General features: G+C 46.3%; 1 protein-coding gene across 3 annotated transcripts in view; it reads left to right on the plus strand.

Annotated features, from left to right (window-relative positions):
- Positions 1-489: 489 nt before the first annotated feature.
- The window catches only part of RAB28 (RAB28, member RAS oncogene family), a 171,344-nt gene continuing 149,730 nt past the window's right edge, over positions 490-22,103 (plus strand). The window contains exon 1 of one of the 3 annotated variants that reach the window (XM_040419096.1): positions 490-829. In XM_040419096.1, the coding sequence (XP_040275030.1) occupies positions 755-829 (75 nt within the window). In that variant the 5' untranslated portion in view covers positions 490-754. The remainder of the gene's footprint in view (positions 830-22,103) is intronic. The other 2 variants (XM_040419098.1, XM_040419097.1) reach the window with 2 other exon arrangements.

Raw genomic sequence — 22,103 nt, forward strand, 5'->3', positions numbered from 1 at the left:
CGTGACCAAAACTGATGCAAAGAAAAAACTGACTTAGTTGCCCATAGCAACCAATCAGATTCCAACTTTCATTTGTCAGAGCTCCTTTGAAAAATAAAATTATCATAACATAACATATCTTATATTCTTATAGAATGTCACAAACCAAAAGGGGAGATTTATCAAAACTGGTGGAAAGTAGACCTGGCTTAGTTGCCCATAGCAACCAATCAGATTATACCTTTCATTTTCCACAGCTACTTTGGAAAGTCAAAGGATCGATCTGATTGGTTGCTATGGTCAGTTTTCGTTAGCACCATGTGCGCACACCCCACTATTGTCTCATCTACCCTCCTGGGCCTGGCACATGAGCGGCCGATTCACCCTCATGTGCCACCCCCCGGCTTTGCCCCAGGTGCCCGCACTGCCCGGCTCCCTCTGTATCCTGACCTCATTCACCTTAGTTACCGAGCAGCGTCACTGATACGACCAAACCATTTCTTCAATCATAGGGGGATTTATCCATTTTCAAAGGCTCTCCACACAGTGACAGTCACATGAAATAACGCGGGGGGAATACAGCTGTGTGTACACTTATGTGACGGGTGTGTGACGCAGGGCTCAGTCAGCCCGCTCCCTCTGTCACCCCCGGGATCGGACATGGTCCGCTCCGGAGCGGCAGCCAGTGACGAGCTTCCAGTGAACATGGCGTCCGGTTGCTTAGCGCTGCTGTAAATCCGGTGTCATAATACTGCGGCCGCCGAGTGAGAGCGACATGTCCGACTCCGAGGAGGAGAGCCAGGACCGGCAGCTGAAGATAGTCATCATAGGGGATGGCGCGTGTGGGAAGGTCAGTGTCCGCCGCCATGTATACCTCGGGCCCGGTGCCCTCTCTGCTTACTCCACATGGACCGTCCTCATATCCCTGGCATACACTGTGCCCTGTACCATCTATTACCATGCCAGAGCCGTCCTTGGAATACACTGTGTGCCCAGTACCATCTATTACCATGCCAGAGCCGTCCTTGGCATACACTGTGCCCAGTACCATCTATCACCATGCCAGAGCCGTCCTTGGCATACACTGTGCCCAGTACCATCTATTACCATGCCAGAGCCGTCCTTGGCATACCCTGTGCCCAGTACCATCTATCACCATGCCAGAGCCGTCCTTGGAATACACTGTGCCCAGTACCATCTATCAACCATGCCTGAGCCGTCCTTGGCATACACTGTGCCAGTATAATATATTACCATGCCAGAGCCGTCCTTGGCATACCCCTGTGCCAGTACCATCTATTACCATGCCAGAGCCGTCCTTGGCATACACTGTGCCCAGTATAATATATCACAATGCCAGAGCCGTCCTTGGTATACACTGTGCCCAGTATAATATATTACCATGCCAGAGCCGTCCTTGGCATACACTGTGCCCAGTACCATCTATCACCATGCCAGAGCCGTCCTTGGCATACACTGTGCCCAGTATAATATATTACCATGCCAGAGCCGTCCTTGGCATACACTGTGCCCAGTACCATCTATTACCATGCCAGAGCCGTCCTTGGCATACACTGTGCCCATTTTTAGCTTTCGCACTCACTACTCCCAGGACTGTCCTCTATGTTTATTGCACCCTGTAAGCTCTTCCTCATTCTCTGTGCCCTGTGCTTTGCACTCGCAGTGCCGGGTATTACTGTACACATACGCTGTGCCCAGGGCCGTCCTGCCAGTGCTCTGTGCCAAGTATCATTTCCTACATACACTGTACCTAGAACCCATCTGCAGAAGCTGAGTCCCTTGATGCCAGTCTGCGGTGTCTGCCCACATGTAGTTTCTGTGTCAGAGAGGCGAACGCTCAGGGGCATAGATGGGCAGTACCAATGGTGCGCCGTGCCACCTACTCAACTGAGGTCTGTGCTTGGAGCGTTTTTCTGCCCGGCTCTACGAGGCAGCTGATGTCAAAACAAATGCGCATGAAGGATCTATAGGAACGATGGCTGGATACCAGGTGGGGCTTGCCTGCACATTCTGACATGGCAGTGCCCGGCTCATTCACACGTCCATGATGACATCAGTGACAAGTTAGTCAGTGGTTTGTCCATGAAGGATCCCTGTTTGGTCTGGTTTTCGCTCTCCACGTGTCATTGGTATCGCACCGACACTGCACATGTCGAGCATTTCCTAGCAACGATCCATGAAACACGGATGAAACACGGATGAAACAGGATGCCTCTGTGTTGTTGTGTGTTTTTTAACGGACCCGTTGACTATAATGGGCAGGAGGGATTTATGAACATGGACAAAAATTGGACATTTCTTCCGTGAAATAACAACGACCTCACGGACCGTGGGAGTGTGAATAAGGCCTCTCCTGCACACGACCGTTTTTTTCCCCCCGTTTACTGGCGTGTTATGCGTTCGTATACGGTCCGTATATACAGAGCTTAGCCCCCCCCAGGCCATTGATACAAGTCGTGACGTCACTGGGCCTGCGGTGTGTAAACAGTGAGAAGGCCGCGGCACTGCTGCCTTCTCAAACAGCTGATCGGCGGGGTCCGACATCAGATTAGATGCTGATGATCTATCCAGAGGATAGATCATCAGTTTAAAACAAACTGCAGAACCCCTTTAATTATCATTGGTGGCGCCAGTTGCGCTCGCCCCTCCTCCTCCCGTCTCTCCTTATTGCGCGGCAGCGGCACAGGGGGGAGGGAGAGAGAACATGGCGCGCTGGACGCATTATCTGCAAGGTTAGATGCGGATAATATCAGTCGATCCCTAGTTACGACCACCCTGCAGTCCAGCAGTGGTGGTCGTGCTTGCACAACTATAGGAAAAGGCTCTGGCTTGCTGGTGGCCAGGACCTGAGGAAGCGCACATAGGCTGGCGCTTTTTCCAATAGTGTACAAACATGACCACTACTGATGGATTGCAGGGTGGTCGTAACCATGGAACGAGCAGTGTATAATGTCGATGGAAAATGAATCCAGCCGGCAAAGGAAGAATATAGACAATCACTATACATTAGTAAGTGCCTTGTTATTACCCTGCCCCTGTAAATGAACTCGCAGCATCATGATAACCTACTGTCCTGCACTCGCAGCGTTAGGGCTCATGCACACGAACGTGTTTTTTGCAGATTGGATTTGGACCCATTCACTTCGATGGGGCGCAGAAGATGCGTAGAGCCCCCGTGTGCTGTCTGCTTCCGTCGCCCTGCAAATGATAGACATGGCCTAATTCTTGTCTGCATTAGGAACGGGCGTCCCCCTCCCGCAAAATGCGGACGAGCGCGGCTAGCCGTATCCTTGTTTTGCGGATCCGCAATTTGCCATGTGCATGAGCCCTTATGGGGGTCATTTATCAACACTAATGAAAAATAGAACTGGCTTAGTTGCCCATGGCAACCAATCAGATTCCACCTTTCATTTTTTTTAGAGCCCTTTTGGAAAATGAAAGGTGGAATCTGATTGGTTGCTTTGGGCACCTAAGCCAGTTCTACTTTCCACCAGTTTTCATACATTTCCCCCGGTGTCCGTCATGGCCACCCAGCCTTAAAACGATTTTTTTCATTGTGGATTTGCGCAGAAAGTGAGATTGTTAATGCGGACGTGGGCACTGAGGCCACACCTGAAAGCTGAGTGAGGGTATTAATATTTGATGGGAAGCGAGTTCTGCACATAATATATTAATCTGAAAGTGAGGTGACGGCAGGGTTTTCACTCTCCGTACAATGGTGTCTCCTGACGCCGGGGTAACTCTGCTTAGTCTGGGCCCCCCCTCACATATAATAGTCATTAGCGGTGGCGCCCACATCTGTGCTCCTCTTCCGGCTCCTGATGTGCGCCGTCACCCGCGGTGCCCGCCTCTACAGGCGGCAGCACAGGGCAGGGAGCTCCAGTCCGACTACCCCCAATACACAAGGGACACTATGAGGGAGACTTATCGGGAGGGGAGTTTATAAAGTACATTTTCTTGGAGTCTGTGGGGCACATTTATTAAGACCGGCGTTTCGGACTCCAGTCTTAATAACCCCTGCGCTGGCGGAAGATCCGCAGAAGTTATGTAGAGGCGCCGGCCTCTGCCTAACGCCAGCAGATCCTCCACCAGTTTTAAATGTAAGACCGTTTCCGAGTTGTCTTGCATTTAGACCGTTTTCTACGCCCATCCCCTTTTCCCCGCCTCACCCACCATTTTAGACCTGGCGTAAGCGGGGAAAAGTCGCAGATGACGTCTGAAATACGCCTAATTTAGGCGTATTTTAGTATAATAAATGACCCCCCCTCTGTTCCCATAATTTATAGAACATTGAAGTTTGCCAGATAAATCAGGGGCATCTTTAAAAACAACACTTTCGTCTAGTTTTTTCCGCCTTTGAGAAATCTGGCGCATATCTAGTCGCTTAGTGAACCGCACTCGCATTTCCTCCCAGTGACAAGAGGAGCGGAAAATTACAGAAAGTCACTTTTTTGTGCAACAGTGATGTGCGCCAAAGTTTTTGATGTCTTTATGGCAGAAAAGCTGCATTCGGAGCCTGACAGATTCCTCCCACGGGGTTTCGCTTCTTTCTGGTGGCTGCCGGATAACGAGCATCTCTGTATGATGTTTAAAGGGCATCTGTCAGCAGTTTTGTACCTATGACACTGGCTGACCTGTTACATGTGCGCTCGGCGGCTGAAGACGTCTGTGTTGGTCCCATGTTCATATGTGCCCGCGCTGCTGAGAAAAATAAGGTGTTGATATATGCAAAGTAGCTCATTTGCATATAATAAAACATCATATTTCTCAGTAATGCGGGCACATATGAACATGGGACCAACACAGACGTCTTCAGCCGCCGAGCGCACATGTAACAGGTCAGCCAGTGTCATAGGTACAAAACTGCTGACAGATGCCCTTTAATGACCACTTGTATATAGAAATGTGCAGGGAGTGCCCTGGCTGCGGGGTACCTGTGGCGGTATGTGTGCCTATGTGTAAGGCTCCTACGTTTTAGCTCCGGATTACTAGTATTGTAGCCCGATGTCTGTATTGTCGAGGTTACATTCTTGGAGACTACATGTGACGTGTAGGGCTGGCAATGGCAGTGGAGCCGTCAGCAGCTACAGTAGAAGGTCCTGCCACGGGGAGCACTTGGCTTTCCACCCAGCGAGCTGTCCATTCTTCTCTGGCCATGTGCTCCGCGCCTGGTCAGAGCTGAGGACCATTTCACCATTTTCCATGATAATCGCCCCATGAGACCAGTGAACAGAAGAAATGCTGGTTTGTACAGGGGTGGAAGAGAGTTATTTCTCACCAATTTATTGCTCTCGGCGTGCAGCGTTCTGTCAGCAGCGGCCGTGGCTGTGGAAAGTAAGTGCGAAGTTCTAGCGGTTGTCCGAAATCAGGGTTAAAAGGCTTTCTGATATAAATTTATGATATATATATTTTTTTTTTACTGATGACCTATCCTCTGGGTAGGTCATCTATCTGATTTGGTGGGGTCTAAAACTCTGGGCCCCCGACGATCAGCTTTTTAAGAAGGCAGCGATGCTCCTGCGAGTGCCGCAGCCTCCGTACATTGTATAGTGGCGGCGCTCAGTGCTTGGTATCAGGGCTGCTCCTAGGCCATGTGAACGATGACCTAGGAAAAGCAGAGAGGAGGCGGTGGCTCTGACAGGAGCGCTGCTGCCTTCTCCAACATCTGATTGGCCGGGGACCTGGGTGTTGAACCCCCACCGATCAGATACTGATAACCTATCCAGAGGATAGGTCATCAGTAAAAAAAAAAAATCTCAGAAAACCCCCTTTTAAGCACCGTATAATCAAAAGGTGGATCAGTTCCAAGACCTATGCTTGCTGTCAGTGAATCGAAGTGTTGTGTAAGGAGACGAGTACAATATTATGATAGTTATACGGCCCTATTACAGATCTTGCATTGTGGCCAAGGATTTACAAATTAGCCCTATAGTCTTGTTTCTTCCTAGAATGAAGAAGAATCTACAGGTAGTTACCCTGTAAGGCCCCTTTCACACGGGCGAGATTTCCGCGCGGGGGCAATGCGTGAGTTGAACGCATTGCACCCGCACTGAATCCGGACCTAATCACTCCAATGGGGCTGTGCACATGAGCGGTGATTTACACGCATCACTTGTGCGTTGCGTGAAAATCGCAGCATGCTCTATATTGTGCGTTTTTCACGCAACGCGGGCCCCATAGAAGTGAATGGGGCTGCGTAAAAATCGCAAGCATCCGCAAGCAAGTGCGGAAGCGGTGCGATTTTCACGCACGGTTGCTAGGAGACCATCAGGATGGGGACCCGATCATTATTATTTTCCCTTATAACATGGTTATAAGGGAAAATAATAGCATTCTGAATACAGAATGCATAGTAAAATAGGGATGGAGGGGTTAATTTTTATTTTATTTAACTCACATCATTCACTTGTTCGCGCAGCCTGGCTTCTCTTCTGTCTTCTTCTTTGATGCCCAGGAGGAAAAGGACCTGTGGTGACATTACTGCACTCATTACCTGGTCCATCACCATGGTGATGGACCATGTGATGAGCGCAGTGACATCACCAAAGGTCCTTTTGCTCCCAGGTCCTCAAAGAAGATGAAAGAAGACAAGCCGGGCTGCGCGAACAAGTGGATGAGGTGAGTTAAATTACAACCAAACATGATGTTCCACATCAACAATACGTACAATATGTGCTTGGAATTGAATGAGGACATATTACTTGTGGTGGCAGTTTCTGCCACATTGAGTTTATGTGGTATGTGACCACTGAGACTCCACGAGTGAGAACCTTCCACTATCAAAGCATATTGTCTATTTTTAACCCTTTTTAATCATCTTTAGTTTTTATTTTATTTTTATTAATATTTATAGATAAAGTTTTTATTGAATAAATGTTACATATTGGGAGTGATTCCAGACGTTGAGCGCCCATCATCATTTTTACTACACATCTATATATACAAGGTGATTGGGTGAATCATATTAATAAGTGCACCTATTACATATCCGTGGACAGGGGAGCCACTTTGTTATTTGAAGAAGCAATCTTCAGAATAGATCCTCCAGAAAGTAAGTACCCTAGTTACTAAAACGGTCATGTCAGGAGCCTTGATACATGACTAGGGATTTTCTGTTCCTTTTGGAGGAGAGACTAGTCATGTTTCAAGTCTCTTTAATGGTTCAGACATGGACTTAAGGTAACCACCTATAGTTGGTTTTAGAGAGACTGTTTTCTTCCTTCTGGAGGAGAGCTAATGTGCATACGTTTTCCAAGGAAGCACTGTGCCTAGACTCCACACTCCTGACTGCAGTATCCGCTAGGATGAAAAGAACTCCATGATAGCTAGGAGCTTCACCTTACACCTTCACATTTCACCGTACCCCATGATAGCTAGGAGCTTCACCTTACACCTTCACGTTACACAGTACTCCATGATAGCTAGGAGCTTCACCTTACACCTTCACGTTACACAGTACTCCATGATAGCTAGGAGCTTCACCTTACACCTTCACATTTCACCGTACCCCATGATAGCTAGGAGCTTCACCTTACACCTTCACATTACACAGAACTCCATGATAGCTAGGAGCTTCACCTTACACCTTCACATTACACAGAACTCCATGATAGCTAGGAGCTTCACCTTACACCTTCACATTACACAGTACCCCATGATAGCTAGGAGCTTCACCTTACACCTTCACATTACACAGTACCCCATGATAGCTAGGAGCTTCACCTTATACCTTCACATTACACCGTACCCCATGATAGCTAGGAGCTTCACCTTACACCTTCACATTTCACTGTACCCCATGATAGCTAGGAGCTTCACCTTACACCTTCACATTACACAGTACTCCATGATAGCTAGGAGCTTCACCTTACACCTTCACATTACACAGTACCCAGTGATAGCTAGGAGCCTCACCTTACACCTTCACATTACACAGTACCCCATGATAGCTAGGAGCTTCACCTTACACCTTCACATTACACAGTACCCCATGATAGCTAGGAGCTTCACCTTACACCTTCACATTACACAGTACCCCATGATAGCTAGGAGCTTCACCTTACACCTTCACATTACACGGTACTCCATGATAGCTAGGAGCTTCACCTTACACCTTCACATTTCACCGTACCCCATGATAGCTAGGAGCTTCACCTTACACCTTCACATTACACAGTACTCCATGATAGCTAGGAGCTTCACCTTACACCTTCACATTACACAGTACTCCATGATAGCTAGGAGCTTCACCTTACACCTTCACATTTCACCGTACCCCATGATAGCTAGGAGCTTCACCTTACACCTTCACATTTCACCGTACCCCATGATAGCTAGGAGCTTCACCTTACACCTTCACATTACACAGTACTCCATGATAGCTAGGAGCTTCACCTTACACCTTCACATTACACAGTACCCCATGATAGCTAGGAGCTTCACCTTACACCTTCACATTTCACCGTACCCCATGATAGCTAGGAGCTTCACCTTACACCTTCACATTACACAGTACTCCATGATAGCTTGGTGAATTCTTTTTAAGTTTTTTTTTGTAGATTTACTAGATAACCCTACCGCTGTCCCCACTTGTATTTTGCGATGGGAGAAATACCTCCTGCTGATGATGTACATGTCCAAGAAGAAGACCTGCTATTTATTAAATGGTGGAAATCCACCTTCCACATTGTACTTTAGAACTACATTCAGAGTCTCCACAATTTTTAGGTTAGGAATTCATAAGATCATTTATTTTTACATTAATGTGTGATAGCATTGTCCTCTTGGCGAGTAGAGGGTCTTGATGAAGGAGTAATGTACGTGACATAGCGGCCACTTAGTCCTGTGAAAAAGCCCCCCCTTCCTTGTCTGTCATATAAAAATAAACCGCTATCGATGGAGCCAATGATTGTGATGAGTTACTTGCCCATATGGCTATAGACAGAAGAATCTTTCCATGTTTTTTAGTAGGTAGCAGCCATGAAGTTGACTGGTTGGTCCATCATTTTCTCCTAATGCTCCTGGCTTTACTTTTTATGCTGCTTAGGCTTCATTCACACGAACGTGGTGTTTTGCGGATCCGCAAAACACTGACACCAGCCCATATGCGTTCCGCAATTTGCCGCAGCTGTCATAGAAAATGCCTATTCTTGTCCGCAATTGCGGACAAGAATAGGACATGTTCTATTTTTTTTGCAGGGGCCGTGGCATGGAGCCATAGAAATGAATGGGTCCGCACCCGTTCCGTGGACTCATTCATACGGTTATGTGAATGTAGCCTTATATGTAGTAATTTTTATAATGGCCTCCACTAGAAGAGGTTTTGGTCATCCTGCGGTACAGTTATTGTGAGGTCACCCCACTTGTTATCTGAAGTCCCATCTCGTAGACCATCTTGAGTAGCCCCTGAGTCAGTACTGAGAGTCCTGGAGTCTGGGATTGGTGCCTGGCATCTTGGTCCCGTCACTCACTGTTAATCATGGTCAGGCTCTTCTGGTTTTATGACCCTCTAATGGATGATAACTGTACTTTCCAGCATTATTAATCCTGCCAACTATTATATGAGCAAACGCAACCATTTGTGATCTGATTTGTGGTTTAATTAAAACCGCGGACAAGGTAGACTTCTGCTGAGAGACTCGTAACTCTACTTTCTTAATCCCGTTCTCGGGGAATACATTGCAATTGAGAAAATCCCGACATTATTGCAAATGTAAAAAGTCTTATATTATTAGGGGAACAACCCAAAAGTGTGCGCTGTAAAATGTGAATTCTGAGCGACCCGTGTCAATCAAAGTACTAATCGCTGGCAAGAAGCCTTGGTGTGCGCATATACTCCGAGGCGACCCGCTGCCTTACTGCTCTCTGATTAACCCCATCAGGGCCGAGGCTCATTAAAGCATTCTAAAGTGGAATATTTTTCTTTTCTTTTCATAGTCTGCACATGGTGAGGACTCGTAGGAAGTCTACGGACGGTCTATGCATCTGTACACTGAGCGCTCCTAGAGCTGAGCAGGGCCCAACAGGAGCCAAGAGGCCGTCTCAGCAATCCAAGCATATGGCATGTCAGTGACGGTTGATATGTGTCCTTTAACCCTTTATGGTGCTGAATTTTTAAATATTTTTAACATTTTTTTTTGTCACCCCTTCCTTTTGGGAGCCATAATTTTTTTAAAATTTTTCCATTGAAGTAGCCGCCATCCCTCACGTATTTGGATCCATGTGCCGTCTGTGTGCAGCCTGTTGTGGACATGGATGTAAAATACATGATGGAAAAAAGAACTTATTTAATTTTTCTTGTTAAATATGAACACTATATATATATATATATATATATATATATATATATATATATAGATATATATATATAAAAAACGCTTTATTTATTTTTTAGTCCCACCAGGGGATTTCACAGTGTGATCGCTGTGTAAAATTGACAATATCTCAGCCGTGGAGGAAGCTCCCTCACCACAGCATCTAAGGGGTTAAACAGCTGGGTTTAGCGTTTCTTCCAATCCTGGCTGTTGCATGTATATTGCAGCCGGCACAATTACTGTACATGTGAGGAATAGAGTTAAAGTTGGCATTTATCATGTAGAGAAAGTTAATACAAGGCACTTACTAATGTATTGTGATTGTCCTTATTGCCTCCTTTGCTGGCTGGATTCATTTATCCATCATATTATACACTGCTCGTTTCCATGGTTACGACCACCCTGCAATCCATCACTGGCCTATGTGCACTCCCGCGGTCTCGGCCACAAGAGCGGCTGGCACTTTTTCCTATAGCGTGCAAGCACGACCACCGCTGGATTACGCAAAGCACTTCATTCCAATAAAGGAAATATTTCTCCTCACATTTTGCACAGAGAATAATTTTGATAAATATGAACTTGCTTGAATTGCGCCAATCTAAACCATTGCAGCCCAGCACTTCTCTAGGAGGAAGAAAACTTTCTCTAGTGCCCCCTATAGGTAGCTACCCTCTATGGCTGCTTTCACACTGGCGTCTTGACTTTCCGTTTGTCAGATCCGTTCAAGGCTCTCACAAGCGGTCCAAAACGGATCAGTTTTGCCCTAATGCATTCTGAATGGAAAAGGATCCGCTCAGAATGCATCAGTTTGCCTCCGTTCCGTCTCCGTTCCGCTCTGAAGGCGGCAGCGTTTTGGTGTCCGTCTGACGATGCAGAGGCAAGCGGATCCGTCCTCCATTGACTTTTAATGGTGTTCAAGACGGATCCTTTTTGGATCTGTTACAGATAATACAAACGGATCCGTTCTGAACTGATGCATGCGGTTGTATTATCGGTGCGGATCCGCTCCAAACGCGGTTGTAAAAGTAGCCTAAGCCAGAACTGAGAAGAGGCAAGAACTCTGAGGTCCAGCTCAATAAGTTTGAGGGCGTCACATCTGGGTATCCCCTGCTCTGCCGGCATGGACTTTAGGTTCTGGGGTAGTGCGCAGACACAAAGTGGATGGAGAAACTTTGGGAGGACTTTATCATTGCAGGCGCACGTGAGGTTAGTTGTTGGGTTGGATTTGCCATGTTCACCTGCACCATATCAGATTGGCACACGGTAAGGCTTCATTCACACGTCCGTGGAACGCGGTCCGTGAGATACCGGACTGGCATCCTGCTGAGTGCAGGAGCGCACGGCGTCATTGGTTGCTATGACGCTGTGCGCTTTCTGCCTCCGCCGCAGTACAGTAATACACTCGTATCATACCATCATCTAAGTGTATTACTGTACTGCGGCGACGGCACAAAGCGCACGGCGTCATTGGATGCTATGACGCCGTGCGCTCCTGCACTCAGCAGGATGCCAGTCCGGTATCTCACGGACCATGTTCCACGGACGTGTGAATGAAGCCTAATAATTAGGCTTCAGCGAATCGAGTTCGGATTGCTCTCGCCGAACCCGATTAGTTTGAAAACTTTGTTTGCCATATTTCCTCGGTAGCTGAGGCCTGGCAAATCCTGCTGCCAATAACGCGAGACTTCTCCGTCTCGCATCTGTGACGTTACACTTCGCTGATGCCCACATAAATTATTTAAATTACTGTTGGATTTTGGAACAGCAATTTATGCGCATAAACGAAGCGTAACGTCATAGACACGAGATGAGGGAAGTCTCACTTTATTTGCAGCAAGGTTTTCAAGGTCTCAGCGGAGCCCATACATTTTAGTGCACTACGGAGGAGATATGGTAAGCTAAGCTTTCAAACGAATCGGGTTTGGACAGAGCAATCCGAACCCGATTCTCTCAAGCCTAGTAAAATTACGTTTGGGGCAAGTGCAGTGCGGTTGTAAGTGTGTCTGGGTGATGTCTGGTGTGGAGTTGCGACATTTCGGTGACTTTAAAAAAAATGTTGCGAATAATGAATGTGTCGCAGAAGTGATTTACTCACTCGCTCCAAATCTTTAGGTGGTGCTGGAAGGTGCAGTGCTAAAAAAAAATCACAACATTTTAGGCCAAGTGACCCCAAAAAGCCTCAAAGCCCCTACTTTTGACTTTTTGAAGCGAGAGTTCTGGTGTGCAGGGATTGATAAAGTGTGGTAATGTCATCTACCAGGAGCCAGGTCTCTAAGGCCCCTTTCAGGCGCGCGAGTTTTCCGCACGGGTGCAATGCGTGATGCGAATGCATTGCGCCTGCACTGAATCCTGACCCATTCATTTCAATGGGTCTGTGTATGTGTACATGAGCGTTTTTTTTTTTAACGCATCACTTGTGCGTTACGTGAAAAACGCAGCACGTTCTATATTCTGCGTTTTTCACGCAGCCCCGGCCTCATAGAAGTGAATGGGGCTTCAGTCACAAACGCATCGCATCAAGTGCGGGTGCGATGCGTTTTTCACTGATGGTTGCTAAGAGGTGTTGCTTGTAAACCTTCCGGGTTTTTTTTTTTTTATCACACGAGCGAAAAAGGCATCAATGCGCATTTCACCCGCGCGAAAAAAACCTGAACGCAATCGCTAACAAAACTGACTGAAATTGCTTGCGAAATGGTGCGAGTTTCCCAGAACGCACCCAGAACGCATCCGGACATAACTCGGTGTTCCAGAGACTTCCAGGTGCGGCGTGTTCTCCAGCACTAGTACTGGGAGCAGTGGTTTCAAGGTCTACCTGAAAGCTGTGTAATCCGATTAATGCCTGGGCTTAGCTTCATCCCTGTTACTTAGAGGATCGGCAGCTCGTTCTTGCAGGTTTAGATATGGACACCTTGTTAGATATTGATTGCCTAGTGGGTTTCTGGTTCCTGGGCCTCGATGGTCTGGATATTGATGCTGCACAGGTGGAAGCACGTGCACACAATACACTGCCGACATTATATCAGTCAGTGCATTTCTTTTCTGCTCTTTTTATTGGTTTATTTATTTCATGCATTTGGAAAATCCTCAGACAGTTTCTCTTTTTTCACCTTGTGTTACGTTGCAGCCTTGTGCTAAGATAAAAAAACCAAACAAATTGAGTTTCCCCCCATTATTCTGCACTCAATGCTCATAATGAGAACGTGAAAACAATGTTAGACATTTTTGATAATTTAGTGAAAAAGGAAAAACTAAAATCTTGCACTGACATAAGTATTTAGAGTCCAGTGATGGCGAACCTCCGGCAACTACGACTCCCAGCATGCTCTGTTCATTTCTGTGGAGTTCTGAGAACAGCCAAGGCTACTTTCACACCTGCGTTCAGAGAGGATCCGTCTGGTACCTGCACAGACGGCTCCGCACCTATAATGCAAACGCTTGTATCTGTTCAGAACGGATCCGTCTGCATTATTCTTTTAAAAAAAAGTCTAAGTCAAAACGGATCCGTCCTGACTTATATTGAAAGTCAATGGGGGACGGATCCGTTTTCAATTGCACCATATTGTGTCAGTGAAAACGGATCCGTCCCCATTGACTTACATTGTAAGTCAGGACGGATCCATTTGGCTCCGCATCGCCAGGCGGACATCAAAACGCTGCAAGCAGCGTCCTTATCCATTCAGAATGCATTGGGGCTGAACTGATCCGTTTTGCCCTGAAACGGATCTCACAAACAGAATTCGAAACGCCAGTGTGAAAGTAGCCTAAGCAAGTTTGCATCCTGGGAGTTGTAGTTGTACCACAGCTGGAGTGCCGGAGGTTAGCCTTTACAGGTCTAGATCCTTACAGCCTCCAGTCTCCTGGATTTGGGGGTTTTCTGCCATTCTTCTCTGCAGATCTCAAGCTCTGTCAGGTTGGATGGGGATCATCCATCCAACCATTTTCGGGTCTGTCTAGAGATGCTTGACTGGGTCCAAGTCAGGGCTGTAGCTGGACCACTCATGGACATTCACAGAGTTGTCCCTAAGCCTCTCCTGCGTTGACTTGACTTGTGTTGACCGCTTAGGGTCATTGTCTTGTTGGAAGGTGAACCTTCGGCCCAGTCTGAGGTCCGGAGCTCTCAGGATCAGGCTTTTATTAGGGTACTTTCACACTAGCGTTTTTCTTTTCCGGCATAGAGTTCCGTCCTAGGGGCTCTATATTGGAAAAGAACTGATCAGTTTTATCCCCATGCATTCTGAATGGAGAGCAATCCGTTCAGTTTCCATCAGGATGTCTTCAGTTCAGTCTTTTTGCCATTTCAGGACGGCCAAAAAGACTGGACACTTGCCGGAAATGTATTAGTGCTGGATCCGTCATTAAGTGTTCTGGCAAAACGGACCCGGCATTCTGGTCTGTGCATGCGCAGACTGAAAAAAAAGCAAAAGAAATTTAAACCGGATCCGTTTTTGCGGATGACACCGGAGAGGCGGATCTAGCATTTCAATGCATTTGTCAGACGGATCCGTCTGACAAATGCCATCAGTTTGCATACGTTTTGCGACGGAACTGCCTGCCGGAATCCTCTGCCGCAAGTGTGAAAGTACCCTTAAGGATATCTCTGTACTTTGCTCCTCTCAGCTTTCCCTCATCTCTGCCCAGTCTCCCTGTCCCCGGTGATGAATAACAGTATGATGCGGCCACCACTGCAGGGATGGTATTGGGCAGGTGATGAGCTGCACTAGTAATGCTGGTTAGCCATGATCTGGCGGTGTAAATGCACCGCCGATTACCCGATGAACAGGCAAAATGCTCGTTGGTAATTGTATATTTTGTGCAGCACAAAAGATGACTGTTTCCCAGAGGCAGATCCTGCTGTGTGAACGCGATCTCCTGCCGGGAAACGACGAGTCCTTATGGGGAAGCGCGATGGCATTAGCGATCGCTTCTCCCCATACTCTGGACGGGATCGCTGCATGTAAATGTACTGGTCTCCTCCGCTAGCGATCAGCAGATTGCCCGGAAGGAACGCTTCATTCCCAGCAATCGGCTAGATTGTCGTCCTGTTGACTAAGATATCTGTTCCATACAGCTGAATGGCGCCGTTTCTGCCGCACGTGCATGGGTTGTTGCAATCCCTCTTCCGATAACTGGGACAGTTGCAGACATTTCTGCCACTAATCTGTGTGTGAATATAGCCTTTCATGCACATGACCTCGTAATGGTGACATAGGGTCTTATGGACTTATAAGGTTCCCCCCCATATGACAGTTCGCATCCGTATGTCCGTTCCACGGCCCTGCAAAAAAAACAAAAACAAAAAATGTCCTTTTCTTGTCCGTTTTGCGGAAAAGAATAGGCATTTGTACAATAGTGCGGGACCTACAGAAGGGATCCGATCCACTATTTGCGGAGCACAACGAATACGGTTGTGTGTGACGCTTTAGGGGCTGCAGGGCCCCATGTCCTGTGTACTTGTGTATAGGCTGTGTACACTCCTATGGTTTTCCTGTCCCAGGAACCATATTTAGAAATTTTCTTCTACATTTTTGGGTTGCATTCTATTGTTCTATATAATTTTCGTAGCCAGTTAAAAGAAAACTTGACTCCAAGAGTGGTCCCCGGGGCTGGGCCGAGACCGGCAGACTGACGTTATGATTGATCGCGCCAGCGTTTGTACCAATAATCTCTGCTACTAAGGAAACTGTGAAAACAAAATGAAAATGTGCCGCAGTCCGACCTTCAGAACGGGTGTTGGCAAGTGGCTTTTCTCTACATTTGGTTTGAATCACGTTCCTTGTGTACATAAGCAATACTAGTGCTGTACGCTGGAAAGCGTGCTCCCATCGCGGCATCCGCTCTGCTGGTGACTGCGGGGGTCCAGCACCGGGCATCATGTTACAAGCTCAGCACAGGGACCCGAAGTGTAACACGAATACTGTACTAGTATTACTACTACTTCTGATTTTACTACTATTAAAGGGGTTCTCCAGGCTTTTTTAATATTGATGACCTTTCCTCAGCACAGGTGGTCAATATCAGATCGATGGGGGTCCGACACCCGGCCCGCCCACCGATCAGCTGTACGGAGAGACGGTGCGCAGTGCGCGCACGCCGTCTCCCTTCTCTCTTTCTGTTGCTGCTGCTTTGCCATAGTCATAGCAGCGGCGAGCAGGATGAGAGACGGCACGTGCACATGGTTCGCACCTTCCCCTCATGCAGCTGATCGGCGGGGGTGCCGGGTGGCGGACCCCTGCTGATCTGATACTGATGACCTATCCTAAGGATAAAGTAACATAACCGGTATACCCCTTTGAAGAGCCTCTGTCAGCATGATCAACCCTATCAATCCAGTCATATTGCATTGTAGGGTTGCACCTTTGTTTTATGTGTGTGTTAAACAGCTGCAGAGAAATCAGCAATTTTATTCATATGCAAATGTGTACGGGTGCATTCACACGACAGCAAGCGTTTTGCAGTCCGCAAATTGCAGATCCGCAAAACATTGATACCCGCCGTGTGCACCGCACATGGCCAGCCCTATGATAGAGATGCCTATTCCTATCTACGATTGCGGACAAGAATAGGACATGCATTTTTGCGGGGCCATGGAACGGAACTACGGATGCGGACATGTGAATGAGCCCTAAAATGGAGGTCTCATGTTCAAATCCCAAAAGAGACTTGTACATTTTTTTCTTCAGTTAATAATTTTTTGCTTCCTTGTTTAAACCCTTTACGCATTGTCACGTACATGTACGCGGGGGAATGTGGTGCCTTACCGCATTCGCACGTGCATGTACGTGATGGGATCGGGTGGGTGCAGGAGCTTCACCCGCCCAATCCGCAGCACAGACCCAGCTGTTACTGATAGCCCGGCCCCTGCTGCATCCGCTGGAATCACTGTATGCGATGATGCCGCCGGATGAACCCTTTCACATACCGCGGCACGTGTGGGGTTTACAGAAGGAGGGGGTTCTCTCTGATTCCATCAGCCCCCCGTGCTGCGCTGGCCGGGGGCTGATGGTTGCCATGGCAGCCCCGATGCCTTACACAGGCATCGGAGCCTGCCAGCTACGGAAGCCCAGGAGATCCAGCTGGGTCTCCTAGGCAACTGTCAGCATCTTACTGTGTACGACGCTGACTTTTCAATTCAGTACAATACATAATGTATTGTACTGAATTGAAACGGGGATCAAACACTGAAAAGGTGAAGTCCCACAGTGGGACAAATATAAAAAGTAAAAAAAAGTTTATTTTTATTTTTATAATAAGCCATTTTTTTGTCACCTTACATCACAAAAAGTGTAATAGCAAGCGATCAAAAAGTCATATGCACCCCAAAATAGTGCCAATCAAACCGTCATCTCATCCCGCAAAAATAATACCCTACCTAAGACGATTGCCCAAAATATAAAAATACTTTGGCTCTCAGACTATGGAGACACTAAAACATGATTATTATTTTTTTTGTTTCAAAAATGCTTTTATTGTGTTAAATGTAAAAAAAAATATAAAGTAGACATACTCGCTATCGCCTTGTCCGTAAGGACCAGCTCTATGTAAATATCACATGACCTAACGCCTCTGGTGAACACCGTCAAAAAAATAAAATAAAAACTGTGCTAAAAAAAGCATTTTTTTGTCACCTTACATCACTAAAAGTGCAACACCAAGCAATCAAAAAGGAGTATGCCCCCCAGAATAGTACCAATCTAACCGTGACCTCATCCTGCAAAAAAAATTAGCCCCTACCTAAGACAATCACCCAAAAAATAAAAAAACTATGGCTCTCAGACTATGGAGACACTATTATTGTGTAAAACTTAAATAAAAAAAAGAATACATATTAGGTATTGCCACGTCCGTAATGACCTGCTCTATAAAAATATAACATGACCTAACTCCTCAGGTGAACACTGTAAAAAAAAAAAAACGGTGTAAAAAAAGCTATTTTTTCCAAACGCCTCCACAGCGGCACGGCTTCACAGGAGGGTTACCCCGTCTCCCCAAGGGACAGGAAACAATGTGGAGATCTTTAAAACAACGTGGAGATCCCCTCCCCTTACCTGCTCCAGTTGTTTCCTGTCCCTCTGGAATGTGTGGAGATACTCCTGCAAAGGCCATGCATCGGCAGGAGTTTTTTTTCTTGACGCCTAGCTGAAAATTCGGAGGAGCACTTCTTAGTGTGCTGGGTGGAGAACAGGGCCGCGGGGCTCGCGGTGCGGCCCTTCCTGCTTCTCTGGCGTAAGTCCTCTGGTGGAGGCGTCCGTGCGCGTTATCGCGATAGGATGGGCGGGTCATGTGATCGCAGACGAGATATCAGGAGCCACTGTTTATGACATACTTCCCCTAGGCAACGAGTGCTTTAAAAAAGAGAGGGAAGAAACTTTTCCCAGCGTCTCTGCTGGAACATGTCTACTCCAGGGGACTCGGACAGCATCCGGAGGTCTGCAGACCCGACCAAAACCGTCAGCCCGGTAATCTCTCCTCCCCTGGGGGGTTAAATATGACTTTTTACAGATATGTTTTCACTTTGAGGTTACAGTAAAATTTCGGTTTTCACCATGGGTAAGGGTATACCTTTTTGCTTTTATGACCAAAGGCTGCTTCCTTCTGAATATATATTTTTTATATATTCCCCTAGGTCAGGGATACGCAATAATCGGCTGAAACCTCTCAGTGTATCAGGAAGTGTTCAATTTGCAAAAAGGGACTGCCTTTCGGTCATAAAAAACCCCTCTGTGTGTGAAATGTTTGGAAAAGATTGTATTAGAAGAATCTCCTTCCCTTCTGGATAATATCAGGAACATTATCAAAGAGGAAGCGAGCAGTGCTGTGGACTGTAAATTGGCGTCCACATCTCAAAAACCTTCCACCTCCATGACAGCAGCGTCCGCACTTCTGAAATAGATCTGCAGGAGGAAGATTTTGATGAAGGGGAGTTACTTTCCGGGTCTGACTCTGATTCCTCTGAAGAAGAGTCCGGTCGTCTGCTTTGCTCCATTGAAGAGACAGATTCACTCTTGAAAACCAGAAGGGCGACCTTAAATCTGGAAGACTCTAAACAACCAAAATACGTACAGGACCTTATGTTTAGAGGCTTGGGGCAAAAAAGGAAAAGGGTCTTTCCACTGCATTCTAATATTACCAGACTTATTAATGAAGGATGGACTGACCGAGAGAAAAAAAAAAAACCTGGGTTCTCTAGGATTTTGAAAAGAAATTATCAGTTTTCCCGAGGAGGATACCACCCATTGGGATAAATGCCCTAAAGTAGATGCCACGGTAGCAAAAATAACAAAAAAAAAATCTGCTCTCCCTTTTTGAGGATGTAGGTCTTCTAAAAGACCCCATGGACAAAAAAAGTGAGGCTCTTTTAAAAAGATCTTGGGAAGTTTCTTTGGCTATTTTAAGACCAAGTGTAGCAGCCACTTATACTGCTAGGTCCATGGCCATTTGGATTAACCAGATGGAAGAGCATTTAGTGGCAGGAACTCCAAGGGAAGATATTATTGTCTCCCTACCCATGTTTAAACAGGCAGCAAATTTTCTGGTGGATGCCTCTGTAGATACGGTAAAACTGGCGGCCAGATCTGCAGCCCTCTCTAATGCCACTAGAAGAGCGGTGTAGCTGAGGTCATGGTCAGGAGATTCAGCCTCAAAAAATAAGTTGTGCAGTATCCCCTGTGAGGGAGACAGAGTATTTGGGCCTGTACTCGATGATATCCTTGAAAAAGCCAAAAATAGGAAAAAGGGTTTTCCGACAGAACCCAAAAATTTTCGTCAAAGACGAAATTTCGGCTTCTCCACAAGGGGCAGACAAGACCAGAAAAAAATAGGTTTTTCAGGAAGATGGCAGACAGGTAGAGGTAGAGGTTTTCTCTTTAACCCAGCAAATTCCTCTTGAAAACCTAGCAGTCAATGACGCCAGAAGTGCAGTGGGAGGAAGGCTAAAAAATGTTTTTCCCTCCTGGGAAAAAATCTCCAGATCCCCCTGGGTATTAAATGTAATATCGTCAGGTCTAAAAATAGATTTTTTTCTCTCCTCTTAAGGATGTTTTTTGCATTACCAAAGAACTAAAAAAAGATCAGTCAGTACTCCTAAATCTACTGATGATTCTGGTTCAGAAAAAAGCCATTGTTCTGGTTCCACCTGGAGAAGAAAAGAAAAAGCTTTTATTCCCCAATTTTCTTAGTAAAAAAACCAAATCACTCTCACAGAGCAATTATAAATTTAAAGGGCCTAAATCGCCAGGTCCAGTAGAAACGTTTTTAAATGGAAACGATAAAATCTACAATAAATCTTCTCGGAAAAGACGTTTACGGTATATGGCAACCTTGGATTTGGCTGATGCATATTATCATATCCCTATATGCAGCGTTCATCACAAATATCTGAGGTTTGCGGTTCAGTCGGGGAAAAAGGTGTTCCATTATTTAATTCCAGGTCCTTCCCTTTGGCCTATCGTCAGCCCCCAAAGTCTTCTCAAAGGTAATGTCAGAGGTAGTAGCAAATCTACATCAGAAAGGGATACTTGTTATCCCTTATCTGGACGATTTCTTTATTACAACAGAGTCGAAAGAAAATTTGGAGAATCACTTGAACATAATACAGCAGGATCTGAAATACCTAGGCTGGATGGTAAATCTAGAAAAATCTGATCTTTGTCCCAAAAAGAGAGGTTTTTCTTGGCATGTTGTTGGACTTGCATCTTATGAAGACTTTCCTCCCAGTAGAAAAGCTATCAAAGATCAACCAGGAAATTTCTCTTTTTCGGAGCAGGAGAAAAGTGACTATTCGAGTAGTGATGAAGGTACTGGACCTTATGTCATCTTCAATTCCTGCAGTAAGATGGGCACAAGCACACTCTCGGGTCCTACAGACATTCATGTTAACGAACTGGGACAAGACCATATTCTCGTTAGAAAAGAAAGTATGAGTCCCTCAGCAGGTAAAAGACTCTTTAATATGGTGGCTAGACAGAAGAAACCTATGCAAGGGAGTGTCATGGCGACAGATAGACCCTATAACAATAACAACAGACGCCAGCAGATCCGGTTGGGGGGCTCATTCAGACCTGTCTGTAGTACAGGGAACGTGGTGTCAAAATGTAAGCCTATCCTCCTCAAATCTAAGGGAGTTATCAGCCGTGTGGGAAGCCCTAAAAGCTCTTCATTTGGAAATAAAAGGAAAAGAACATCAGACAATATCACTACAGTACACATTTCCCCCATTTGCCCTAATAACCAAGATTCTGTCAAGTGTTGCAAGAAAAGTCCAAACTAATTCTCATCGCTCTATACTGGCCAAGAAGATCTTGGTTCCCCCTACTATTGAATATGTCAGCAGGGGATTACTGGATCCTGCAGCCTCTCCCAGGCCTTCTTCATCAGGGTCCAGTCTTGAACCCCAGGTCGGCACAACTACGTCTGGCTGCCTGGAACCTGAACGGGAATTGGTAAGGAAAAAAAGGTTTTCGACTACATAAATTAATAGAGATTACCGCCTCTGAAAACCCATCACTTCAAAGATTTACCATAGAGTCTGGGAAGCTTTTTTAAACATTTCCAAAGATAGTTCAAAGACAGCTGAGGCACTAGATGTATCTGCCATTCTAGATTTTCCTGCAAGGGGCCTAAGCAAAGGTTTAAAAGTCAGTACCATTAGATCTCAGCTCTAAGGGCCTTTCTAGATACAAAATTGGCAGATTTAGATCTTGTTTAAAGATTTGAAAAAGGGGCACAGAGGAATGAGCCTATAGTCAGGTCTACCGCCCTTCTTGGGACCTAAATTTAGTATTGTCTGTTTTA

This window comes from Bufo bufo, chromosome 2, assembly GCF_905171765.1.
Source record: "Bufo bufo chromosome 2, aBufBuf1.1, whole genome shotgun sequence".
NCBI lineage: Eukaryota > Metazoa > Chordata > Amphibia > Anura > Bufonidae > Bufo > Bufo bufo.